We start from the raw sequence: 23019 nt of genomic DNA, 5'->3' as shown, positions 1-23019 counted from the left end.
GAGATGATTGATGGCTCTGAGGGCACAAATGAAGGCTTGGCCAACAATTCACCTACCTAAAACATCTGAGGTGTTGACCTGGAGAATGAGCCAGCTGTGGCTCTGGTCAGCGTAGGAGCCAAAGATGGTGAAGACGGTGCTCTTCTCTCCCGGCTCCGTCAGCAGCTGATAAACAAACACCTCTCTGTCTGAGAAATGGAAGTCGGTCCAGGTCTCACCTTCGTTTGTGCTGAATCTGAGAACAGGGAATTGGTGAATGTTACCATTGTGGGGGATGATTATGTCACTAAAACACAAACTGAAATTCTTCAACACACTCATGACTTGTCAAAAAACTGTTATATTAGTGCAATTTCTATGAATATTTTCGACAATGGGGTCACATACTATACTGAACAGTAGTGATGGGCCAATAATGTGTCATGAAAACAGTATTGCAGGATTGATTCCTAAATATCCACTGGATGGCGCTCTTGGTTTAGAAATGATGTGAGGTGTCATTGAATTAGTTGGTCAAGTCCAAATACTTTACAACAGACAGTGCCATCTGGTGGACTCTGATGTTTCATGAAACCTCATCAAACCATCCAATCCCAACTGATCTTTTAAAAGTAAGAGCAACATTTGGATAGATTGATGATAATGTTAGTATTTTTGTGGACAAATATTTACACAAAAAATAGCATAAAATTGTGATGAGTAGTTTTTATGATTTTGTTAATAATTAATTGATTCCTGATAAAACGGCATGAACAAATCTAGTTTTTAAAGTCTTTTATATTTTATCCTCAACAAGATGCTTTTCTTATGTCTGGTTTATACTCTGGTGACTAATTCTAAGCAATATTTCAAGAAAGCAATTTAATCGAAATCTCTAACAGTATTTAAAGTTTCAATGTGCTTCTTTCAGTAGGTACTTATACTACTTGACAGGGTTAAATAGAATGAAAAAAACGTCATTTTGTAAAATAAAGAGACATTTGTGACATATATATCTGACCACATGACAACATTGTCTGATGGGTACTCCAGAACCATTCACCTGTAACAAACAGGACAATGTCTGCAAATTTACATGGTGTGGTTTGAGAAGGTCAGAAAGCAGAAACTGTAGACCAGAGGTGGGCAATTAAATATCCCAAGGGGCCGGGTTATATATTGTGACCGTTGACAAGGGCCGTCAAACACAAAGAGAGGAGGACAAGAGAAAATTGAAAATAAAAATCATGTGTGATTATGAATCTACACTGTAAAAATGCATAGAAACTGTTGGTTTGTTGTGTTTTATTTAATTTAAACCACATTCCATTTAAAGATTGTCAATGTGGCTCATACATTTCAAAATTTACTTTCAATTCTGATGTATTTTAAGGGACACGAAATACTCCTACTAAAATAGCCAACGGAAAAGATTTAGAAAAATAATTAAACAAGAAGGTTATGTTTCAGTTGCATCATAATAAACAAAAAACAATCCATAAGACAAAATGTCAGAGACAACAACAATGTCAGTTTTATAGTTTTGCTCTGACTCCAGGAGGGCCACATAAATACAGTCAAAGGGCCGCATTTGGCCCCCGGGCCGCACTTTGCCCAGGTCTGCTGTAGACGGAAATAAAAATTCTACCTGGAAAGTTCACGACATAACCTTACACACCAGCAGCTTTAATCAAAGGTGGACAGATGATTCAATATGCCGAATGTACAGCAATAAAACATGACAATGTCATAAGGAGTAAAACACATGTCTTCTTTCATAAACCAGGCCTTGGTCTATAGGTCCTGTTGTGAAATACAGACAGGATTTGCAAGTATTCAAAAATACATTTGGGTTTAAAATCCCCCATTCAACATACGCGTTATATCTGGGGATATATTTTAGAGAGCAAATGTAAAGAAGATGATGGATTTTTGGCAGGATCTAAAAGGCTACTACTAAAAACAGATATAATCACCAAGTGAAAAGAGTATTTGAATTATATGTGAAATCTTTGAAAAGGAACCGTTTACTCAGCAACAAGAATGTTTTGGTGTTTATTTTGAGATTATTTTGAGATGCATGCACAAAGTACAGGGATTTTTTTTCTCTACAGCATCACCTTCTGTGTGAATGCTGTACATGTGTTGTTTAATGCAATAATTAAATAAAAATGTAAGTTTAAAACAAACAAATGAACTGAATTTTAAGTGACTGCATGCAACAACAAACAAATGAGTGTGATCAGTTAGCATTAAAACAAGATTTACAGGTTTTACATGCAGGAACAAACAAGGACTGTTGACTGCACACTTAATAGCCAAACTGAAATCTAGAACTGACATCTTATCTGTACAGGTGACAAGATCAACTGACCTCTCCTTTTTGAAAACTCAGTTAAAATGTTGTGTTATTATCTGACGTGAAGCACTTTCACTTCAGTTAATTAAGAGAAGTTCATCTCAGGCTTACTTGAGGTGTTTGGTTGCTCCTCCTTGTGCTATTGCGATCAGAATACCACCGTGGTCCCCCCATGTGTAGAAGTACGGGCCTGCTAATGCCTGGAACAAAAAAACAGGGAAGTTATGACATTTAAAACAAGTAAAGGAGAGAAAACTGAACCATGTCCAGACAGTTAAATAAAAAAACAAATGTTTTGTGTTTAGGATTTGTGTAAGAACAGGTAAAAGCCACTCTGTTCTTTATGCTTACATAATTCAAAGCTAGATACTTAAGATATTTTCCAGTTAAAAGAAGGAGCCTATGGAGGCAGGAATACACCCTGGACAGGGTGCCAGGCCATCACAGGGCACACACACATACATGCACACGTAGGGGCAATTGTACAATGTCCAATTACTGAGCATGTCTTTGTACTGTGGGAGGGAACCAGAAAACCCAGAGAAAACCAATGTGCACATGCGGAGAACATCCAAACTCCATGCAGAAAGGCCACCTGCCCGACCCGGGATTTGAACCCACAATCCTCTTGTCGGTCCTAATCGGGCCACCATGAGGCCTAAATGGGAATAAATACAGTACTACTACTACTACTACAGTACTGTCAAAAACAGCAGTACAAGTTACAGTAGCCATGTAGCATGTTTCTTTCAAACAATCATTGCAAGGTGCTCATATAAAACACATTTGAGTGAGCTATGCATGTGCTTGTACACAAGCATCACCCATTTGACCTGCTTAGGTTTTTAAGTGGGTCAGGGAATACACTCCCTGACAATCATGATGAAAAGCCCTGATAAACACAAGTTCATGTTCGCGGTGAGGTTAGGAAAACAAAACCGAGAACAAAAAACATTTTCGTCATCAGTAACATTATACACTTCAGTTAGTAGAGGGTGTATTTGGACTCACCTCCCTCCATCGGGCACCCGCACTGCTGGACACGTACACGTTGGGCTTGTTGGCCAGGTTCTTGCCAACAGATCCTGCAAACATAAAACAAACAGAGGCATTTAATACAAGCGCATAACCAGGCACCTCCCAGACTGGTGTAGTCCTCACAACAGAGAAATGTGCAGCTCATTCCAATGTCTGTGATTTCAGATGTCTGTTGTGGTAATTTACTAATCAAAAATACAAAATTCTTTCATTATTAATGTGTAACTTGGGACAGTATTGACAGGTCTCTGGTCACTTTCCCAGTTAATCAATTATTTCTTCAATACATTTGTATTCCTCAGTGGAAACACATTTATATTGTTATCCTTTAATTTGGTTTCCCTCCATTGCATCATGAGTCACAGAAAATGTGTCATCATTTATTTAATGTTTGATATGAGATTTGCATTAACTGCCATAGCCAGAACACAAAGGCTGTAATTTATGGGTTCAAATGAGAATACATTTCTGACATGAATGCAAACCAAAAGAACGGTACCTTGGCAGTTAGTTCTTCAATGAAATGCTAAATACTGAGAAAATAAGACTTAAAACTGCCTTCCATACTCTCAGATTAGGCTCAAAACTGTGACTGAAGTGTTTCGGAGAGCTGTCAATCAAAATAATGCTGTTTACACAGGCAGTGAACTCCTGAACATGTTTGAGCAGTTTATAAATGGTTGCATCTACCTACATTCAGCATGTGTTTGACCCACTGAGAACCAAGCAGGTGCAGCAGCAATAATTAGCCCATCTGTCTGTGAGCGATAAGGAATGTTCCCCCTCTTCACTTCTCGCCTCTCCTTGCTCTTAATTATCGAATTGGAGTTTAATTAGAAGGATATTCAGCGTGAAGGAGAGGTTGAATCTGCGAGAGCAGCCAACATTCACGTTCACGTTGTAGTCGTGAAGCAGTGGCAACTCTCGAAACCCCAAACTAACACCATCATGAAGTGAAAACACTGTTGCAAAAGTTGAGAACACGTTCTGCATGATAAAACAGGACATAATAAAAGAGGAAGAGCATATTTACTACAAAGGAGAAGCAGATCTGTCCGATGTATCTCACCAAGAAAGTTGCACATGAAACTTAAATTAAATATTAAAGCTATCTCCAGCGTTCGTCTCCCCAATACCAAACACAGACAATGAATTACACACACTCCATGAAAGTCTTTATGTTCTCTTCATCACTGGAATCTGTCTCCAATAGGGCTGTAACTCATGGCTATTATGATCGTCGTCTGGAATGGTATGATGCAAACTACGATAAAATCCCTGACGAACAGTAGAAATGTTACCATTTTTAAAAACTGGTAAACCTCACATTGTCAATAACTCACGATCATATTTCTCACTGCCTTGTAAAGCCAGAACTATTTATGAGCTGGCTTTTATAAAGATGCAGAAGAAAAAACGAATGAGTCATCTCCGTCATGTCAAGTGTAAGGCGAGTTTACTTTAACATGAAAAAGCTGTGATGTATCAATCTAATGTTTCTGTAGTTCATCAGTAAAAGACACAGTTTTGAAAAGTTACCTGACATTTGTCATTAAAGACGTAATTGGGTGCAATGAGTGAATAGTGTCCCAGGTCTCCGCAGAGTACATGTATAGAAAGCTGCATGATGTGTTTCGACTGTGTGCGTTGTGATGCTGGCAGCTGCTTGTTCATCCTCAACAGTGACATAAACCGATACAACCACCTTCACTCCAGATACATTAACCTTTCACTGTCAGTATTAAATGTGTACTTCATTGCAAGATCACCAGTACCTTATTTACTTTGAAGCTGAGAAAATAGTTTGTGTCGTTCCAAACGGCTGCATATTGTAGTTTTTACAGTGTTATATAATTCGAGTGCGTATAAGTACAACATTTGAGCACACAGCAACAATATCGTGACAATCATGTGAACTGAGCAAATTTTGGCCACAATAATTGTGACATGAAGTTTTCATTATGTTACATCCTTGCAGCCTACAGATTTTAATCTACATGCAGTTTGAGCCAACAAATGGGTTTTTTGTTGTAGTAAATCACAGGTTATGTTTTCGCCAATTTTTCATGGCATCGTGAAACACTGAACCAAGTGTTGATTATGCTGCTTCAAAGCATTCGTGGCTGGCAAAACCGTGTTTTCTGAATGTTGAGGCCGACTCACAGGGCTCAATGATATAAGAAAATGTGAAGCAAGTGATAAAAAAATTGACTTGAATTTCCAAGAGCACAAATCATTACAATCTACCTTATTTCCTCTATGAAAGGAAGATATGCAACAGAAGTATACGATTCTGTAGCCCTAGTGATTGAGACTACTTATAGAAATATCACAAAATTTAGATAAAACCAGGAATTGAAAAATACCAGAGTTTAGTATACAATGGCACTTGTTCCACCTATGAGGATAGAACGTTCTGTATTCTGGTGCAGACCGGGAATGAGACAGCAGAGTCCACACAGATGCTAGAGTTATGGAGATTTAGGGAAAATTGTCTGAACCCATGGAAATCAGTTGAGTGCTCCTAAGAGCCATTCCAGAACCATGTTTGGAGGACAGGAACATGACGACACTAAAAAGAAATGTCAGTGCCATCACTGAATCCTGGTGAACACAAATGCATGGGTCGCTGTCAAAATCACATTGAATAGCAGCTAATCTAACAGAGCAATAAAAAATGTGGCTATTCATGTTATTCATTATAATTCATTATAAATAATGGGAATTCATTTTTTTCTTTGTTTTGTTATCCAATAATCGGATGAGCAAAAAAATCACACAGGACTGGGTACTAGGCAATAGGTTCCATAACATGACGCATGACACTTTCACTGGAGACCAGGCGCAAGAGTCGGCTTCAAAGCATTCTGAATAGTCTGCAATAGTACAAAACCCAGGGGAATGGAGAAAACACAGGGCTTGCTGGATTGTTGCACATTGTTGCTGCATTGTCCCAGATGAAGAAGACTATGGTAAATGAGATTGTTAAAGTTTTATATAATTCATGTCAGAAGCACAAAAAAGTTCAGTTGTCAGAATTTGGCCAAGGAGCCCGTTGTCGAAACCTGTAAATGAATACTGCATCTAGCACAAAACGGTGGAAACCAGTATCCTTTCTGTCACACAGATCCCCCACAGAGTCCAGTATTAAGTCAACAATAATGTAACCAACAAGGATTCCCACCTGTGGCCATGATGAGTCCTGGAGCAGAGTCCTTGGACAAAATGGGAATCCTCCTCAGCTGGATGTTGAAGAGCTGGCTCCAGCGCTGAGCCAGGTGGAGGGAACATCCTTTGCCGAGCTGAAGGAGAAGCAAATGAAGCATAGAGTTCAGCATTATGTTTAGAAACTCTCAGCAATACTGTATTCAAGTCAATCAACTACACGTATGATGAAAAACGAAGGTTTGAGTTAAACTCGAGATCATGTTAAACTACTTGATTGTTTCGATAGCTGATAGTCGATGGAGGCTCCAAATGATGTCAAAGAAAGCAACAACAAAAAGAAACTTTTTCAAAACTATTGATGCTGCCTATACCTGACAGTCCACTGTCCCACCAAGACTGTCGGCAGCAGGAGGCTGCAGAAGTTCCCACGTTCCGCCTTTGTCAAAAGTGATGACAGACCTCATGTTTTCTTCACTGGCTGAGCCATTGATCAGCGTGGCAATAAACACGCCTCTAAGTCCCTCCACACGGTGTAGGTCAGCAAAAGGCTCATTGGCAAAGTATCTGGAACACAAAGGTTAACACTCAAACACATCATAGTTACACAATCATTACATACATTACCTACGTTTACAATATGCAGGTAATGACGGAAACAACCCTGAAGTATTCAGCTGAATATATATATTTTAATACACAGTGATCATAGCCTACACAGCATAACAAGCATGCAATCTAACAATTTACTTGCAATACACAGCCCTAAAATCACTCAGATACTACCAAGGTGACAGTGGACATGACCACAAAGAACACCGGAACATCGGAAAATGAAAAACCCACCAACTCATCTATTTTTCTGATTCCGATTTCAGCATGATTTTCAAAGCAGAGAGAGTAGAACTCCACCAAGCTACTCATTTACACCCTTATAGATTTATTTTATGTAATCAGTATCGGAAAAAAAGTTTTTAGATAAATACTATACTAACAATAAATGTGTTTTTGTTCATTGTCACATCATCAAATTAATATCTAGTAGTCCTGCCAGTGCTTGACAACCCTTCACCACTGTACATATAATTAGATACTTTTTTCATCATAAAAAATATCACTGAGAGCAACAAGCTTAAAGAAACAGCAGGTGGCAATAAAATTTTGGCATTTGCTTGGACGACACACAGCAGGAGCAAAGAAGAAAGCACCGGAGCTCTTTGTGCACAAGAGCGACTTCTGAACTGTAGGAACCTTTGATAAGTTTTTAGAATCCCTTCAGGGCTAATTTTAGTTCTTACAAGTTTCATCTTCACAATCTTTTGAGTTTGTGTTCACGTTCGTGTGCCTGTTCATAGGCAGCATCAAGTAGAGCACAAATTATAATACATTCAGACCTTTCAGCTTTCTTGCATTCTTGCAATCACAAATTGGAGGATTGAACTTGCAAGAGTACAGTCCAAAGGAGACCATGAAGTGGTCTGGGAAAAGCTTAAGATGTATTCTTTCATTCCAAATAGGCAAATGCAATTGCAGAGAGACAACATACCTGGGATAAATTCATATTACAAGTTAAGGCATGACACAAAGATCACAATAGTTTGGGGTTATTTATGCATATTAGCTTTACTGGGTTGGTACCTGATGAGTGTGTTGCTTCCAGAACCTTCTGGGCTGAAGTACAGAACATTCTCCAGCGAAAGAGAAAAGGAGAGGCCCTGTGTGTCTGAGATGTACAAGTGTGTGACATTGTTTACGTGGTTCACACACACAAACACCTGGTCTTCAGAAGCATCAGCTATGTAGTATTCCTGTTAAGAGAGTAGGACAGACTCAGTATACAGTCCAAAGCATTTCTCAAGAAGAAGCAAGAAATTTGGTTGATTTGATGTTGACCGTACACATGATGCTATTATTGTGTCAGGATGTAACTTTGCTAAAGCAAAAATATTGAAAAATATTTGCAGAGAAGACAAAGGAAGCATCAATCATAATTTTAATGGAGTGAATATTTATCTGATTTGTTCTGAAGAGTTGTGGATCCATTAAATGCTGTCCTGATAAAAAAGACACTCACTGTGATAGGATGGCGAGTGGTAAAACGGGCAGCTTTCATGGGCTGGCGACTGTAAGATACCCAGAGCTGAACAGATGAAGGTTCATGACTGCCAAAGAGTTTCTGCAGGGACAGAGACACGGACAGCAGGTCACTTGTCACATCATCACTTTTCATGACCAACAGTGAGCATGTCCCCAACATGCTTTGTGCATCTCAGAGGAGCTGGTGTATTCTGCAATGTCATCTATCCTGACAAGCCAAACAGCACAGATGTGAAGTAGATTATATATAATTTAGTTTGTAATTATGGTTGTCAGCACACCCAATCCATTTTTATTAAGGAGTGGATTCAAAGAGACACAGTTTGGACATTATTATGATTGATAACACAACAGCATGCAGAGCCATGTCATGTGGAGAGTAGTAATAGTGCATGTGTGCTTGACAAGGCTCTGTGGCCACAATGACTCATTTGCACTTCAAGGAAAGTGAAGCAGCTGCTTCTCACAAACAGACAAGAAGAAGACGAAGAAGACACTTGATGTTTGAGGCAGTAAGATAACACGCTCATGCAGCGTATGGCGAAAGAAAAATGAACAATATGCAGGATTAAATGAGTAAATACTTAATGAAAGCAAAAACAAAGCATGGGTAGGTAGGCAGAAATGAAAATAAACCACAGATATATGTGGAAATAAGGAGTAAAAAGGACAATGAAGGCAAAAACAAAGGAACAGGTACATTAAAGAAATAAATTAACATTAACGCTTGACACAAACTCACCTCTCATCACTGAAAGTTAAAATAATGGAGGAATATAAAAGTAAGTGATGGAATCCCCAGACAAAAAGAAAAGCTCTGTGACAAGATTCGAGGAAGGAAGATGCGAGGAAGAAAATGGAAAATGATAATATGAAGCTCTTTGTGGAAAACTCAATCCAAGACAAAGCGGGACACAAAGAGGTGTTTATGACCCTTTCATACAGTGGACCAGTGACTCGCCTGCTCCGGGCAACAGACCAGGACTTTTTTGGTCACTTTCCAAGACATTCCCAAGAAATTCAAGATGCTCAGATAATTAAATAAATGAAATTGATCCATCAGACACAGTTCAGTAAGTAAGCAAATGTAAAATTCTAATGGAAAATCAACAACTGCTGCAATCACCAGGAATGCAAAAAGCTATTGCTTTAAAAGTTATTGCGACCAGTCATTTGTTTTACTTTGTTTTGTTTTAGATTGTACTTTCGACAGGAAACCATCACAATCACACCTTACTACAGTCCTTGCCACAAGATCACTGACAAAGCACATATGTCAACCATCACAGATGAAGAGCAACAGCCTAGGCACTGCACCCAGTGCCACTAGAACTGGGGCAAGGTGACACTTGATACACTGTTGCCAGAATGAGTCTGTAAGCTCCCTGTCACCGGTTTTTAGTTCAGACATCTGCCTCTCAGAAACAATTGCAGAAATGAAACAGGCTACAAAATATTAAAAACCCTGTCAGGGAAAAAGCATGCAGGCTCAAGCAGACCAACACTCCAATTCAATGAGACAGCTAGGGCATTTGGCAAGGTGCCACTGACTCTGTCCAGTTACATTAAACGCTAAACATTAAACAAACCCACTGGCGCACTGCACCAAAATGACAATTGAGCACTAAAATGCGCATGGAAAAGATATAGAACATAAAGAGTTTCATCTTGTATCCTCAATCAAATCTGCATGGCTCCACCAACTTGGGGTCTGAAGGTCAGACATCACTCCAGAGTTAGGCGCCTGCTAAGTTGTGAGACACTCTGTGACAGGAGGCACAAAATGGAATAAACACTTGCAGGCTTTGAGGTTTTGTGCTCTGAGGCACAAGGACATATTTCACTAGACAAGAGTCAAATATTCATTCCTTGGGAATTCCGGTTGTTATAAACTGGAAGAATGAAAACACATCACAACGAGAGGCTGCTTTAGACCTGAAGATGTCATTACAGTTAGGTACACACAACTTCAACCTCTGTAAGCAAGTAGGCAACATCACCTTCATGGTCTAATCGTTTTCATCAAATAGTTAGATATGATGAGAAGATATGAACTGATCTTCATTTTGTCATGTTTTGACTGCCGACAGGTCAACTGTCTCAACCAAAAAATTGATAATGTAGCAATATTAGTTAGAGATTTCAGCCAAAGACCATGGATAACAAGCGGGGCAGAATGAAAGAAGGGAAATTGAAAAAAAGAATCAGGGAACAACAAACTACTAAATAAAAAAAAGGAAGGAGAGAGCAAATAGTTGGAGAGCAGATGGATCGGTTTGTTTGTGTATGATAAAGACATGTGGGTGGGTGGACATGACCAATTGCTCAGTCAGTATGATGGTGCTGCGGGCTATAACAGAAAGGAATCATAAATACTTGTAATAAATTGGATTCATTTCATTAGCTCAGAAGACCTAGAAAAGAAAAACAACTCAAAACAAGTACTAAAATGCTAATAAGAATTCAGATGTATAATTTGCGCTACTACTAAGAACTTTGCGTGTGATTTCTGCGCTGATTTTATGTATCTTTATATGTATTATTACTAGCACACAATAAAATTCAGTCAGCGACAGCCTCAAAATCTGGAATACAAATTCCATGATATTGCAGCCAAAATGCATTGAGGAAGCCGATCGATCACACCAGGTGCATGGCACTGTTCATACCATTGTTATTATTATTTTCAATAATTGTCGTAGTAGTCGTATCAGTAATAGTTACTTTTGGTGGTCCGAAGTATGCAAGGCAGCAAATGGGCAGACACACATTAAAATGTCTTGCAGAATGTTCTTGTTTCCACTGTTATTACAGCTGACACAAATCTCTGCGCCCACAGATAAAATGGGCAACATGAAATATTATCTGGGAACCATCTGGTGATACTTTTCAGATCAAACACAAATTCTTTCACAGCCAATTTCTTTTGGAGAACGGCAGACGTTGCCTTCAGCTCCATTTGGTAGAAAGCAAAATATGTCATTAGAAAACTGTGAAAGTAGACCAGGAAGATGACCATTTCCCATCTGCTCTGTTTGGCCTCTCATTAACTAAAGCTTACAGGGCACAAATAGCAGGCACTCACGATTGCAAACAAAAAGCAATGCACTTTACAGGCAGTTATAAATGCCGTACATGTGTTAAAGAGTAAATATTCCAACCATAGAAACACAACAGCTCCATGGTTCAAGTACTGCTCGAGAAAGGCCACAGCCATGTTGTGGCTATGTGCTATTATCATTATACCAGCTCCACAGCAATGTCATGTTGCACAAGACTGAAAATCTTATTTCAGTAAACATTTGTCATCAGAGACGTTGTTTGTTCTCTTACCCTGGTGGTTGTTGCAAACATGTACTTGTCTCTAAGCTGGAAACTGTCCACCTGCTCAAGGATCACTCTGCGATTCTGCTCACTCTGGAAGAAGTCAGTGCTGCTGAGTATGGTGGAGACCCCCTGGGGCTCATGCCTCTGGACCAGCACTGTGGTTGGTGGGTCGTAGGGCTCCACTCCCCTGGAGAAACAAATAAACTCAAGTTAATAGCAGGTATTATTGTCATTGTTACATAATGATAACTAATCCACCCATTGAGGATGATGCAAGCGCTTGTGACGGAAAGCTTTGTTTTAACCAATAAAAGTGTTCATATCATGATTCTCAATTTAAATTGTTGTGCCTAAAACTTGACACAAATATGAGGTGAAATATCTTGGAAAAAAGACTTTTTGGGATTGGGGAGGTGTGGCTTATTATTATACAGACACAAACAAATAAAAACAAACAAAACTAAATCTTTCCTCAACATTGTCAGTAAGTCAACACAAAGCAGAGAATGTATTCAAAAATGAACAAAAATTCATGCCTGCCATTAGCACATAGTAGATGCATGGGGGGGTCCACAAACTTTATTTTCATTGTAGAAAATACATTCTTATGCTCTGCATTTTTCACGAGACTGTATTCTTAAAGGGAGTCAAAACTGTCGGCCTCTTACTATTTCAAATATACAATTATCACTCTCATTTGGGTTGGGGCAAAAGAATGCACTTAGTTGCACAAGAAAACAAAAAAAAACAATTGAACGAGGTGAAACATACAAATGACATGAAACACAAAGTAAAACTGCAAAGCATGTAAATCAGTCCAATGTTTTCATCCTGCAGAAATGCTAACAACGTATTCTGATATGATTCCATTCAGGCCTTTTCAGCAATCTAAGCAACCCTAAGCAAGTACCAATGTGACAGGGTATATTTTAAGGATGCACAACTTGGGATCGACAGTATCACTTTGCCAACACTTCAACACTTGGTGGAACAGTTTTAAAAACCTCCTTCCACAAGTGAGAAACCTGCAGACACCTCACAAAGAATGATGAAATATTAGTCACATCATCCAACATCAATAAGGAAGGGAGTGAGTCCAGGGTTACCATTATGTATAGATACAGTAAAGCTATAATGTGGACACACTTTTAAAAATATATTTTTAGCACAATAATAATTGAACTTCTGATCTTCATCTATCATTACTTCTGTTCCATTGTACAACGCAACAACTTTCCCCTTCCTTTCAAGCACTGACTTTTAAGTCCTCGGTCTGAATGAAAATTAACATTATTAGGAATGACATTTGTTTTAGTTTCACATGACAGGCACTAGCTTGAAGTTGATCCACATGAATAATTTTTTTTATTTGATTTTTTTCAACTGATTTTTAAAGTGTTTTTTTTTTCTATCAGCTGCATTCATAACCAAATTTAGGGGTCAGTTACAGGATCCCCACAATAACCACAGTGTCAAAATGTAAAGCTATCCAGCCGATGCTATATTGAGGACAATAAAATGTCTGCTAAAAACTGGGCCAGACAACATATTGTGCCTAAAGATATCCATCTGTATGTCAACCCCAAGAGTCAAAACTATTTGAGGCCACAAGTGGACAGCACCAGCGTTCACAGTGCAAACTGGAATGAATGGTGCTGATGGCGTCTTATCGCTGGAGTGTTTTCCTGCCCAGTCTGGAGAGCTGAACAGAGGGCACAGTGTCTTTGCTGGACTCAGCGTCAGAGGCTTTCATTCAAAGCTCTGAGTTCGACTGATGGTCTTGGTCTGGGATGCAAGTGTAAGGGGGGACTATTTGCAGTCTCTCTATGTCCCTTCCTTGGTATGAATTCTATTGATTATTCCCTGTTTTGAAGTCTATATTGAAACAAAATGCACTTGTAATTTCATTTATTAATAATCATTAATCACTCTTGTTTTGAATTGAATACCTCAGAGTAAAAGTCTAAAACACTTTCAGCTCCCCTCAGGAGTTCCAGGCAGGCTGAACAAATCCATAAAAGATGACATTTTCCCACAGTATCGTAAACCTAGCAATGTTTACCCTCAGTTGATACTTTTTGATACCATTGAAGTTGCAAGCATTGTCATTTATTCACCTCAAACTTCAATTCATCCAAAACAGTAGTCTTTCTTTCTCTTCTGTCTTTGTAGATGTCTATAATCCATATAAAATGGCACCAACACTGAGACAGATCAGGGTTTAAGCAGGGAATAGCAGCCCTTCAAATTTGTTTTGGTTTAACCAACGCAGTTCAACAGGAGTGTCTCTGGCATTGAAGCCTCAAGATTGATCTGTAGCGGAACATTGGTGCTCCTCACTAAGGCCAGAACAAACAGGATTAGAGCCCAATGGAATGGATCCACAGCAGGAAGTAGGTATGAGATAAACCCTCATTTGTTTTCCTCCTGTGGTGAGAAAACTTGCCTTATATATAACAAGACAAAACGTTCACTCAAAGCAAGCAAAAAAACTAAATAAGTAAAACTCAGGCGCTGACAATAGCATTGATACAATAAAATATATGAATATAACAATTGAATTATAAAAATGAATGTATTTTGGTCATAATAATGATGCTTGGCTCTAAAGAAAACTACTCCTTTGTCCTGGCCCATCACTAGTTGCCACATGCAATCTTCATGCAGTCAAGACACTGAGCCACGTCTCAGACCAATGAATTTACATTAAACCACTTAATGCGCTGTTTCCATGTATATTGCCAGTCGGCACTTTCCACCACAGCTCCGGTGTTCCCGGAGATCTGCCTCCACACCCGGTGTCAGTTACTCCACGGTGCTCTGGTAACACCAGAGGGGATACATACATAGGCAAAAACAGTGCAATTAATGTAAAGACAACGCAGGGTTTCCGCCAAGATTTTTTGATACAGTTGGGGAGCAGAAGCACCCCAAAAATATGGAAAGGAACATAGCCAATAAAGGGGATATTTTCACATTTACTGACTTGGAGAAAATACAAATTTTTAATCATGAAAAGTAAATATTGGCAGCATGATCAGGGGTTCACAACATTGCCAAATTTGTTTTCATCATAAATCAGTCTCAAAGCATTTTAAAACTTGCACTGAAGTGATGTTATGCATCCTGGTGACATTTTAATCTAGTAGACAGAACTCACTGACATTTCTACTGCACAGACTGCAGTGTGTACAATATCTATTTTCTTCTTTCATATAGTGGGTGTGGCATATATTCAGGAGTGTTCAACAAGCCGGGCTTTACAGGATAGTCTGTTTTGATCCATGTCCGTACACCGCAGAGGATTTGGCCATTATTTAATTAATGACTGGCATTGAATGGACTTTATTGACACAAGTTTGAAAAGTTTAGAGATCTCCTTTAAACAGGGATCTGGGAAAAGGTTAGCAATCCTGAGTTACAGCACGTCAATCAAAACTGTACCAGATCAGTGCATACTTGTAAATGTGTTGGCAGGAAAAGCCAAGTAAAATAAACTTCTGTATAGAGTCTGCTCTAGTCTGTTTGTGATATAAACCTACTCCATGATTAACGCACATTACATTACTTCATTAAGTATTGATGACTGCTAAACACTTAAGTGTCGGTTCAAGAGATGATCAACTGTTTTGTTTTTCTCACCAAAAGCTGTAAAGGGAACAGTTTCAACCGCAAACATTTTCATCTGTGCTCCTTCCATAGAATGAGGAAGTTAGATATCAAAAGGACGGTTTTTCACTTCATCAGATACATGTTTTGAGCTGTATTGAAAACGAAGCACAGTACTTAAAATACTTAACATCCATTTGTTACCAATTTCAAACACACTTATTGCTATGCAATAAAAAATTGTATGTATATACAGTATCTCTATCAAACTTCCACAGAGGAGGTTTTCATAGCCGTAGGCCACAAAAGACATCACTGCTCAAGAAGAAACATCTGGAGGCTTGTCTGGCCTTTACTAGAGGTCATCTAAAGCAAGATCCCAGACAGTCAAGCCTCCTGTGAGCAAGACTCGCTTGATGGTAGAGCTTCATACCTTTGTCCCTACCTGTTCAAGTGATTCAATTAGGGACCTTGTAGTTTTGCGGGGGTTGTTACTGACCTCTCGACAGATTCCCCTGGCAAGTCTGGGGGACACCTTACCCTTCCTGCCACGCCCACTGAGGTTTTTAACAGTGTTGAACGTCTTGTGCTTGTTGATGATGCTCTGAATAGCTGACACAGGGACATCATACTGCTTTACTGTGGCCAAGCACAAGACGTTGACACAGATGCTCACTGAGGTCCTCCTTCTCGGCCATAATAATCAGAAGATGAAAACAACCAGAACATTTTCCCTCTATTTATACTCTTCAGGAAAGACATTGTTTTGGTCATTGCTTAACAATTGGCCGACAACAAAAAAATCAATGGGAACATCTTAAGATAACAACAGAAAACAAAGAAAAATATATTTTTTCTGAGATTGTGACCAGGGGTATGAATAGCTCTGAAAATAGGTGCAAATAGCCACTCAAATGTGGGTTTGTGCTTAGCAACGAGGAGACATAAGATACATTGGAATTACCATTATAACAGCTTTTGTTAATGAAAAATGTAAAATACAATGCTTTTTTTCATGTGGTATGAATAATTTTGAGGCCTGGTCAATGTACTTGAATGCAGACGGAAGAAGTCCGATTCAGATTTCACTGAAATGTTAAGTAATCGTACTGAAGGGTTTGGATAAATGGATGTTCAATTGCTTATTACTGTATATTATCCTGTCAAAGAAAAGCCTCTCTTTTCTCTCTATGCTCTTTTAAAATCTTTAACATCAAGGGTAAAGATGTAAGGTATGAAAGCTAACACCCATTTTGCAAAACAAAGGTCAAGTCTATGCTGCGGACATGGATGATGATTTTTTTTCAGCAATCTTCGAGAGGAAACAGTTACTGCAAGGCTTGTGACAGTAAGTTTAAATATCTCATGTAAAGGCTCAGTTCTCGTGTGGATACAAATGACACAAGAGAACTGACAGAAAACTTAACGGAAAAAGTATTTCTGATTAACCACATAGCTTGATTTTGTGAAGTCAATTTTCTCTCAGGTCTGAGAACTCTCCAAAGGTTTCAAGTCTTAGCAAGTATTTACTCCTGGGAACAGATACATGTATAGGCTTAGCATCCTTTGGCTCAACATCGTCTCTTCTCCACATGTCCAAACCACCCGTGCTTGGCCTCCCTATCTTTGTCTCCAGACCATTCTACAGAAGCAGTCCCACTAAAGTACTTCTTGGTTTACTTTTCCCTCCTAGTTGCGCCCAAACAAAACCGGAGCATCTCCAACTCAATCACCTCAAACTTCCTCATCGCTCCTCCTCCTTGGAGTCACTCTGTATTTTTGATTCTCCCCATAAAGGAACAATAAAAATCTCTTCACCTACTGGCAAACTATATTACAGAGAAATGATTGACAGTCAATCAATCACTCATTTCTGAATCGTAGAAAAAAAGGGTGCAGAATAATACACTCTCCTGCCAGAGTTCTTGAACAAAAGTGAAAGTTCGAGGCTTTTAAGCAAGCAATTACATCCATGACTTTTACAACACTCAAATAAAAATTTCGTGGAAACCCCTGTTCAGTGTGTCTGGCATTTGAGAGGGAAAAATGTTGGAACAAGTTAAAAAAACAGCATACTAATAATAGTGGCAAAACCGCTGGGGTCCATCTTTCCAGCTCTTATCTCATTCCTCCCACTTTACTGCAACAATCCTGCACACTTGCCCAGTCCAAGTTCTTTTGATAGACTCCAGATGGAGCAAAACTCAAAAATCAAAGCACAGTTACGTCATCTAATGTAAAATTCAGTAGAATACTCAGCATATTCTGCCATTTGAGCAGCATCGTCAAATATTGAGGTATTCAATATGATGATTTCACTCTCACTCACTCTTTTACAATAGCTCTATTAAAGACAATTTGCTCGACTTTCACTGCGGCATGGACCTCACTTGAGATAAGTTGTCACATTGGTTATCTTACCAGAAGTAGGTCTTCACATGTTCTTGAATCAACACCCACGTCTCCCCAAAGTCGTCTGATTTCCAGAGCTACAGTGCAAGAGGGGGTGTAGAAGAGGAAGGGAAGAGGAGGAAGAAAAAGGAGGTTGGAGAAGTGTAAAAAATGTAGGTCAGTCCATTTCTTCAGTGTGTGTGAAAAGAACACTGCACTGGAATAAGTGTTCAGCTGCTATTGTTCTTTCAGTCAAGAGTAGCACTCAAAGGACGTCTGGATACCAGAACAACCGTATGCTGATATATAACCGGTCCGGATCTACTGACGGTGGGAATGGTATATTCAAGGTGTTGTTTCATGTGAAATTGCATAAGTAACACTGTACTGTGAGTGAGAGATCTTTACCTGCTTGTTTGGGTGAGTGCTGTCATATCCCAGCACCAGGCTTGATCGTTTGCTGTGAAGAAGTAGGTCTGTGGGTTTGAAGGGGAGCAAGAATCCTTGGACATTCCTACAGAAGTCAAAGGTGTTCCACAGGTAATTGTTGGTCGAATCCACAAAAAGATACTGTTGAGAAAAAAAATGAAAGCAAAATCTGAGAAACATCAAAATGCTCTGAATATACTTAAAATACATGTAAAAAATGTGTGATCTCTTTATAAACTAAAGCCACTTCACTTTGCCATATGAGAAAATGTTATAGGAAATGTGTCATCAGCATTATACCGATGACAAAATATTCCGTTATAACAGAATATTTTGAGAAAATAAAAGGTAAGAGAGTCAGCACATTTGTGGATAGATTTCACCATTAATGATGTTCTTTCATGATACTGGGAAATCACTGTTCAACACAAAACAAACAAAACTTAAAATATCAATAAATCAAATTGATAAAAACAAATGCATAAAACTACCCAAAATAGGATTAAAGAAGGACTAACAGAATAAAAATGATATGACAGAATGCAATCAAGAAGAAAACAGAAAGTGATACGGTTTTAATCTTTCTCTGCGTTTACCCTAGTAATTTGTCCTAGCATGACCATTTAGACAGAAAATTTGCAAGCATGAACATGGCTACATTGTGTGTAGCAAGGTGGCAGTTGAGGGACTCTCATGAACCAGCATGTACAATTGCTTTTTCCCAGCAAGCACGCAATGAAACTGCATGTGCCAAGATCTGCATGCCTGCGTTATCAGTGCCAGGAGTAGACGCTCATGTGGCACTCGGTGTCATAACTAGGGAAGCACCGACCCCGATCCTGGTAACCGGAATCGACCCGATCCAGCCCTTACAGTGGGATCGGTGAAAAAGGCCCGAACTGGGACAGGGACTAAGACTGGTGTGGATAATGGCCAGCAATCACCGTAATTTAAAATCGTGACCATGATCACGACGCAATGTATTGTGCTGCGCTAGTTGAGTTATTCATGTAATTTGATACATGTAGTTGCCTAATCTGCTTTGTTGCTTTGGGTAATTGAAAAGCCTCTTAAGTGAGGCGTAAATCAATAAAACTGCATTAAAGCACTTCTGATAATGCTAAATCGACAGCTATAAAACACTTTCAGCATTTACAAAGAAATAAACTAGTGAGCATGTCTGTGAGCAACAACCTTCCAAAAGTCGACAAACATCAGCCTCATACTGCTGAACCTATCAAGATAAGGGCTGAACAGTGACCATGTTGGTACCACAAACATGAAATGGAAAGAATCACATTCACAAACTCATGACTTAGTGATTGTGTTTATGAATCATCGTTCTTAGTGAGCGGTAGTACTCTGCCCAGACCCTTCGATTTATGATGCGAAATTTACAATACCACACAGCGCAGGAATAATCTGTCAAATAACAGAAAGTTGCGAGATGGACAGTCAGTCCAAAAGAAAAGCAATGTAAAAAGGGACAGCAATACTAAAAACTGTTCTTCAATCTGCACCTTTTCAATCTCTCTGTAATGACAATGGCACAATGATGTTTACGCTCTATGTAACATACATATCAATAGAAAGTTGTGTCACAAGATGAGATGGGATGATATTTATTTTTTACACCAAGTGACAAAAGACAAATATCACAGGAAACCATCTCTTCGGTTACAAAACACCCCTTTTGACTTCATTTTAAATGTAATGGGATTTCAACTTTGAACACACATGAGAAATTGTCAGAAAAGACAAAGTGGTACAAAACTCAACAACTGTTATTGCATTGGACATTTTGGGTCACCAAGTCGTCCACCCATTTTAAAAACATGAGGAAATGAGCAACAGCCCGGTGATTGTGATGACTTACCCTCCTGTTGTCCGCTGGACTGTGATAGAACTGAGAGATGACCTGTTTACTGCCGTCCTTGGCCCCCACTAACTGGAACTTCTCTGAGACGAGATTGAACGTGGTGCCGTAGTCATAGGAGACGTACACCTAAAAAACAAGTGACATAAAGGTCAGTTATCAACCCGAACTAAAATGAAATGAAGTGCATTATTGACGACAGCATCAACTTCGAGCACCTGAGCAGCAATAGGACAAAGATCACTTAAAACAGTCAACAAATTAATCATGCAGTATTTTAGCTCACACTAGGGTGACAGGAAGTCACAAATAAAACCAGGCTGCATGTGACATCCAAGAACACATACATATCATTTTCTGTCACTTTCATCTAAATAAATTATCTGAAAACCGAAATTAAAAGCCTAATTAACTGAATATTTACAGTACCATAACAATCACCATTCAAGTAAATAGAAGTAGAAACATTACATAAGTTATCGTCCTTCACAACCCTGAAATGTGTTCAGTGCACAGTAAATTCTGGAAAGGCTCTGCTGTCCTGAGAGGGCTATGTCTGGGTGATGTAAACTTACAGAGCTGGTTTTTGGCCCAGTAGCTCCTGCGCTGTCTCGGGCCAAGGCAACAATGACTTTGCTCTTCTCTCCAGCCCAGTGGACCACCATCTGGTTGTGAGAGTCATTCAGGCTTGCCTGTAGAAGGGATATAAAGATTGCAAGAATATCATTTATACTGTTTTCAGCATCGGTACACATAGCTGTTGGGGGGTTTAAAACACATTTGTGCTCATTTGCCAGCCAGGCACATAATTACCTTTTGTACTTGAGCATGGTGGCGTGAAAACTGAACACCGGGTCAGTTTGTACTCATAGCTAAATTAGTTGCAAGGTAATGGTGTGTAATTCAATGTATGAATGATGGAGAGGTCAGTCACCGGCTCAGGTAGGAAACGCAAGATTAATTGAATATTTAGGTAATAACTGTGAAGCCTAATTACTTGGAATTTTTTTTTTTTAAATCTTAAAAAAAAAAAAAATTTGGGAAAGGAAGTGCATTTATAAATTCAATGTTGACCTCTGACAAAAAATACATCTCTCATCATCGTCTAGAGTTTCCAATGTGATTTTTGTTTTCACCCAATAAAGTCAATTAAATACATATTTCACAAGTGTACACTATGTTCACACATGCACATACACATATATACACAGAAAAACAAAAACTATACTTGTACAATGACTAACTGAAACTGCATTCTCTGTTTACAAAACTAATCAACACAAACTGAAAACTTAGCAAAAATGTCCATCTTTTTATCTGTAGCTCAGCTGGTTTTTACGTCAGCTGTCGGCCAGGTGCATCATGTCAAGTATGTGACGTCACTTGTATTGACGATCTGAGCGACCAAAAGCGTCATCTTTCCAAACTTCATGCATTTTTTTTTCTTACATGGTGTCTATCGTTGAGTTATTATTTCTGTATTTTTGTGACGCGTTTCAATCTTTAATATTGTTCCAATACCCCATATGGAAGGGAAAAAAAACAAAAAAATAACACAAAAACCAATAAAAAATAAACTGAAACTAAGCATTAATCAAACCACTTTGAAAACTGAACTAAACTAAAAATCCCAAACTAATACGCACATTGTTTCAAGACTGTGGAGAAAGCGACATAGAGGGGGATGAACGTGCGCAAAGGACAGGAGGAGAGTTTCTTTTTTTTCCAACAAATTTAAGATTAATAAAACCGATTCTTTTTTTATGAATCACTAGAGAAAGAGAAAGATTAAAACCGTATCACACACTAAGGTGATCACTGTATTATCTGCATTATTCTCCTGAGGAAACTGTAGTAGATAGTCAAGGCTTGCCTGAAACTGATCCATAATTCCATCCATAATGTAATTCAATCCATAATAATAATAATTATTAGCATGCATCACCAATATGTGTGAAACATTATGCTTCCCTAGAGGCATGTGGATCAATGAAACAAATTTGCCAGGTCATCATTTAATTGTTGTTTTGTCTTCGCCACATTATTCTTGCTTTTTTCATTTGTGGCCAAATGTATGATTCAGCATTTATGAAAACACAGGAAGTCTCAAGGTTTCAAACCATGGCACTACTAAATGCAGGTTTAAATACTGTACACATGAAGAGGCAGTCATGACGTAGTGGTAAAGATGCTCTCCATAGAAAGTGTACATTTCAAGCTGTTGATACCCTCAGCCTCTCCCGTCTTCCCATGCCTCGTGCTGGCTGCATCACTGCTGGCTCTCTGGCTGAGGTGTTGCAGCAGTAAATCTCTGCATTTCGGGCTTCATTGCCTCAGCTATTTCAGTGCCAAAGGAGAGGCCGCAGCTTCCAACACAGCTCAATGAGGAAACTCAGGGGTGTGAAATGGTCTGTTTCGTTAACTAAACGTGTGCCTGCGCTAAATGAGCTTTGTTTACTGGAAAAAAATGACAAATCCAGCAACATGGTCTTGATTGACCTTCAATGTTGACCTTTTGTCCGCGGACCGATTTCACACTCACAAGCAATGTTCACAACCACAATGTACAAAATATTGAAGCCATAGTAGACACTTGTGAATGGCACACATTGCAAGTTTTGGATATGGAGTCTAATCGAAGACTGGTGATTTTCATCAACAACGCTCATTTCATGCTAATTACATCACAAAACCCAGTTTTAAGCGAACAAAGAAAAGCTTTTTCCATTTTAACCAGCCAGTCTGAGGA

At 38.9% G+C, this 23019-nt stretch overlaps 1 protein-coding gene across 2 annotated transcripts in view; it reads right to left on the bottom strand.

Moving 5' to 3' along the window:
* The window catches only part of sorl1 (sortilin-related receptor, L(DLR class) A repeats containing), a 50492-nt gene that overhangs the window by 19817 nt on the left and 7656 nt on the right, over window positions 1-23019 (bottom strand). For both annotated transcript variants that reach the window (XM_053873164.1, XM_053873165.1), the window contains exons 2-13: window positions 20846-20962; window positions 20271-20399; window positions 18374-18535; window positions 17996-18063; window positions 11972-12152; window positions 8616-8717; window positions 8180-8349; window positions 6916-7108; window positions 6561-6678; window positions 3350-3423; window positions 2450-2538; window positions 57-235 (exon numbers count right to left, since the gene is read on the bottom strand). In XM_053873164.1, coding sequence (XP_053729139.1) covers window positions 57-235; window positions 2450-2538; window positions 3350-3423; window positions 6561-6678; window positions 6916-7108; window positions 8180-8349; window positions 8616-8717; window positions 11972-12152; window positions 17996-18063; window positions 18374-18535; window positions 20271-20399; window positions 20846-20962 — 1582 coding nt within the window. The remainder of the gene's footprint in view (window positions 1-56; window positions 236-2449; window positions 2539-3349; window positions 3424-6560; window positions 6679-6915; window positions 7109-8179; window positions 8350-8615; window positions 8718-11971; window positions 12153-17995; window positions 18064-18373; window positions 18536-20270; window positions 20400-20845; window positions 20963-23019) is intronic.

The sequence above is a fragment of the Synchiropus splendidus genome, chromosome 8 (assembly GCF_027744825.2).
Source record: "Synchiropus splendidus isolate RoL2022-P1 chromosome 8, RoL_Sspl_1.0, whole genome shotgun sequence".
In the NCBI taxonomy this organism is placed as follows: domain Eukaryota; kingdom Metazoa; phylum Chordata; class Actinopteri; order Syngnathiformes; family Callionymidae; genus Synchiropus; species Synchiropus splendidus.
Note: the sequence above shows the minus strand (reverse complement) of the source record. Positions and strands in the feature narration are given on the sequence as shown.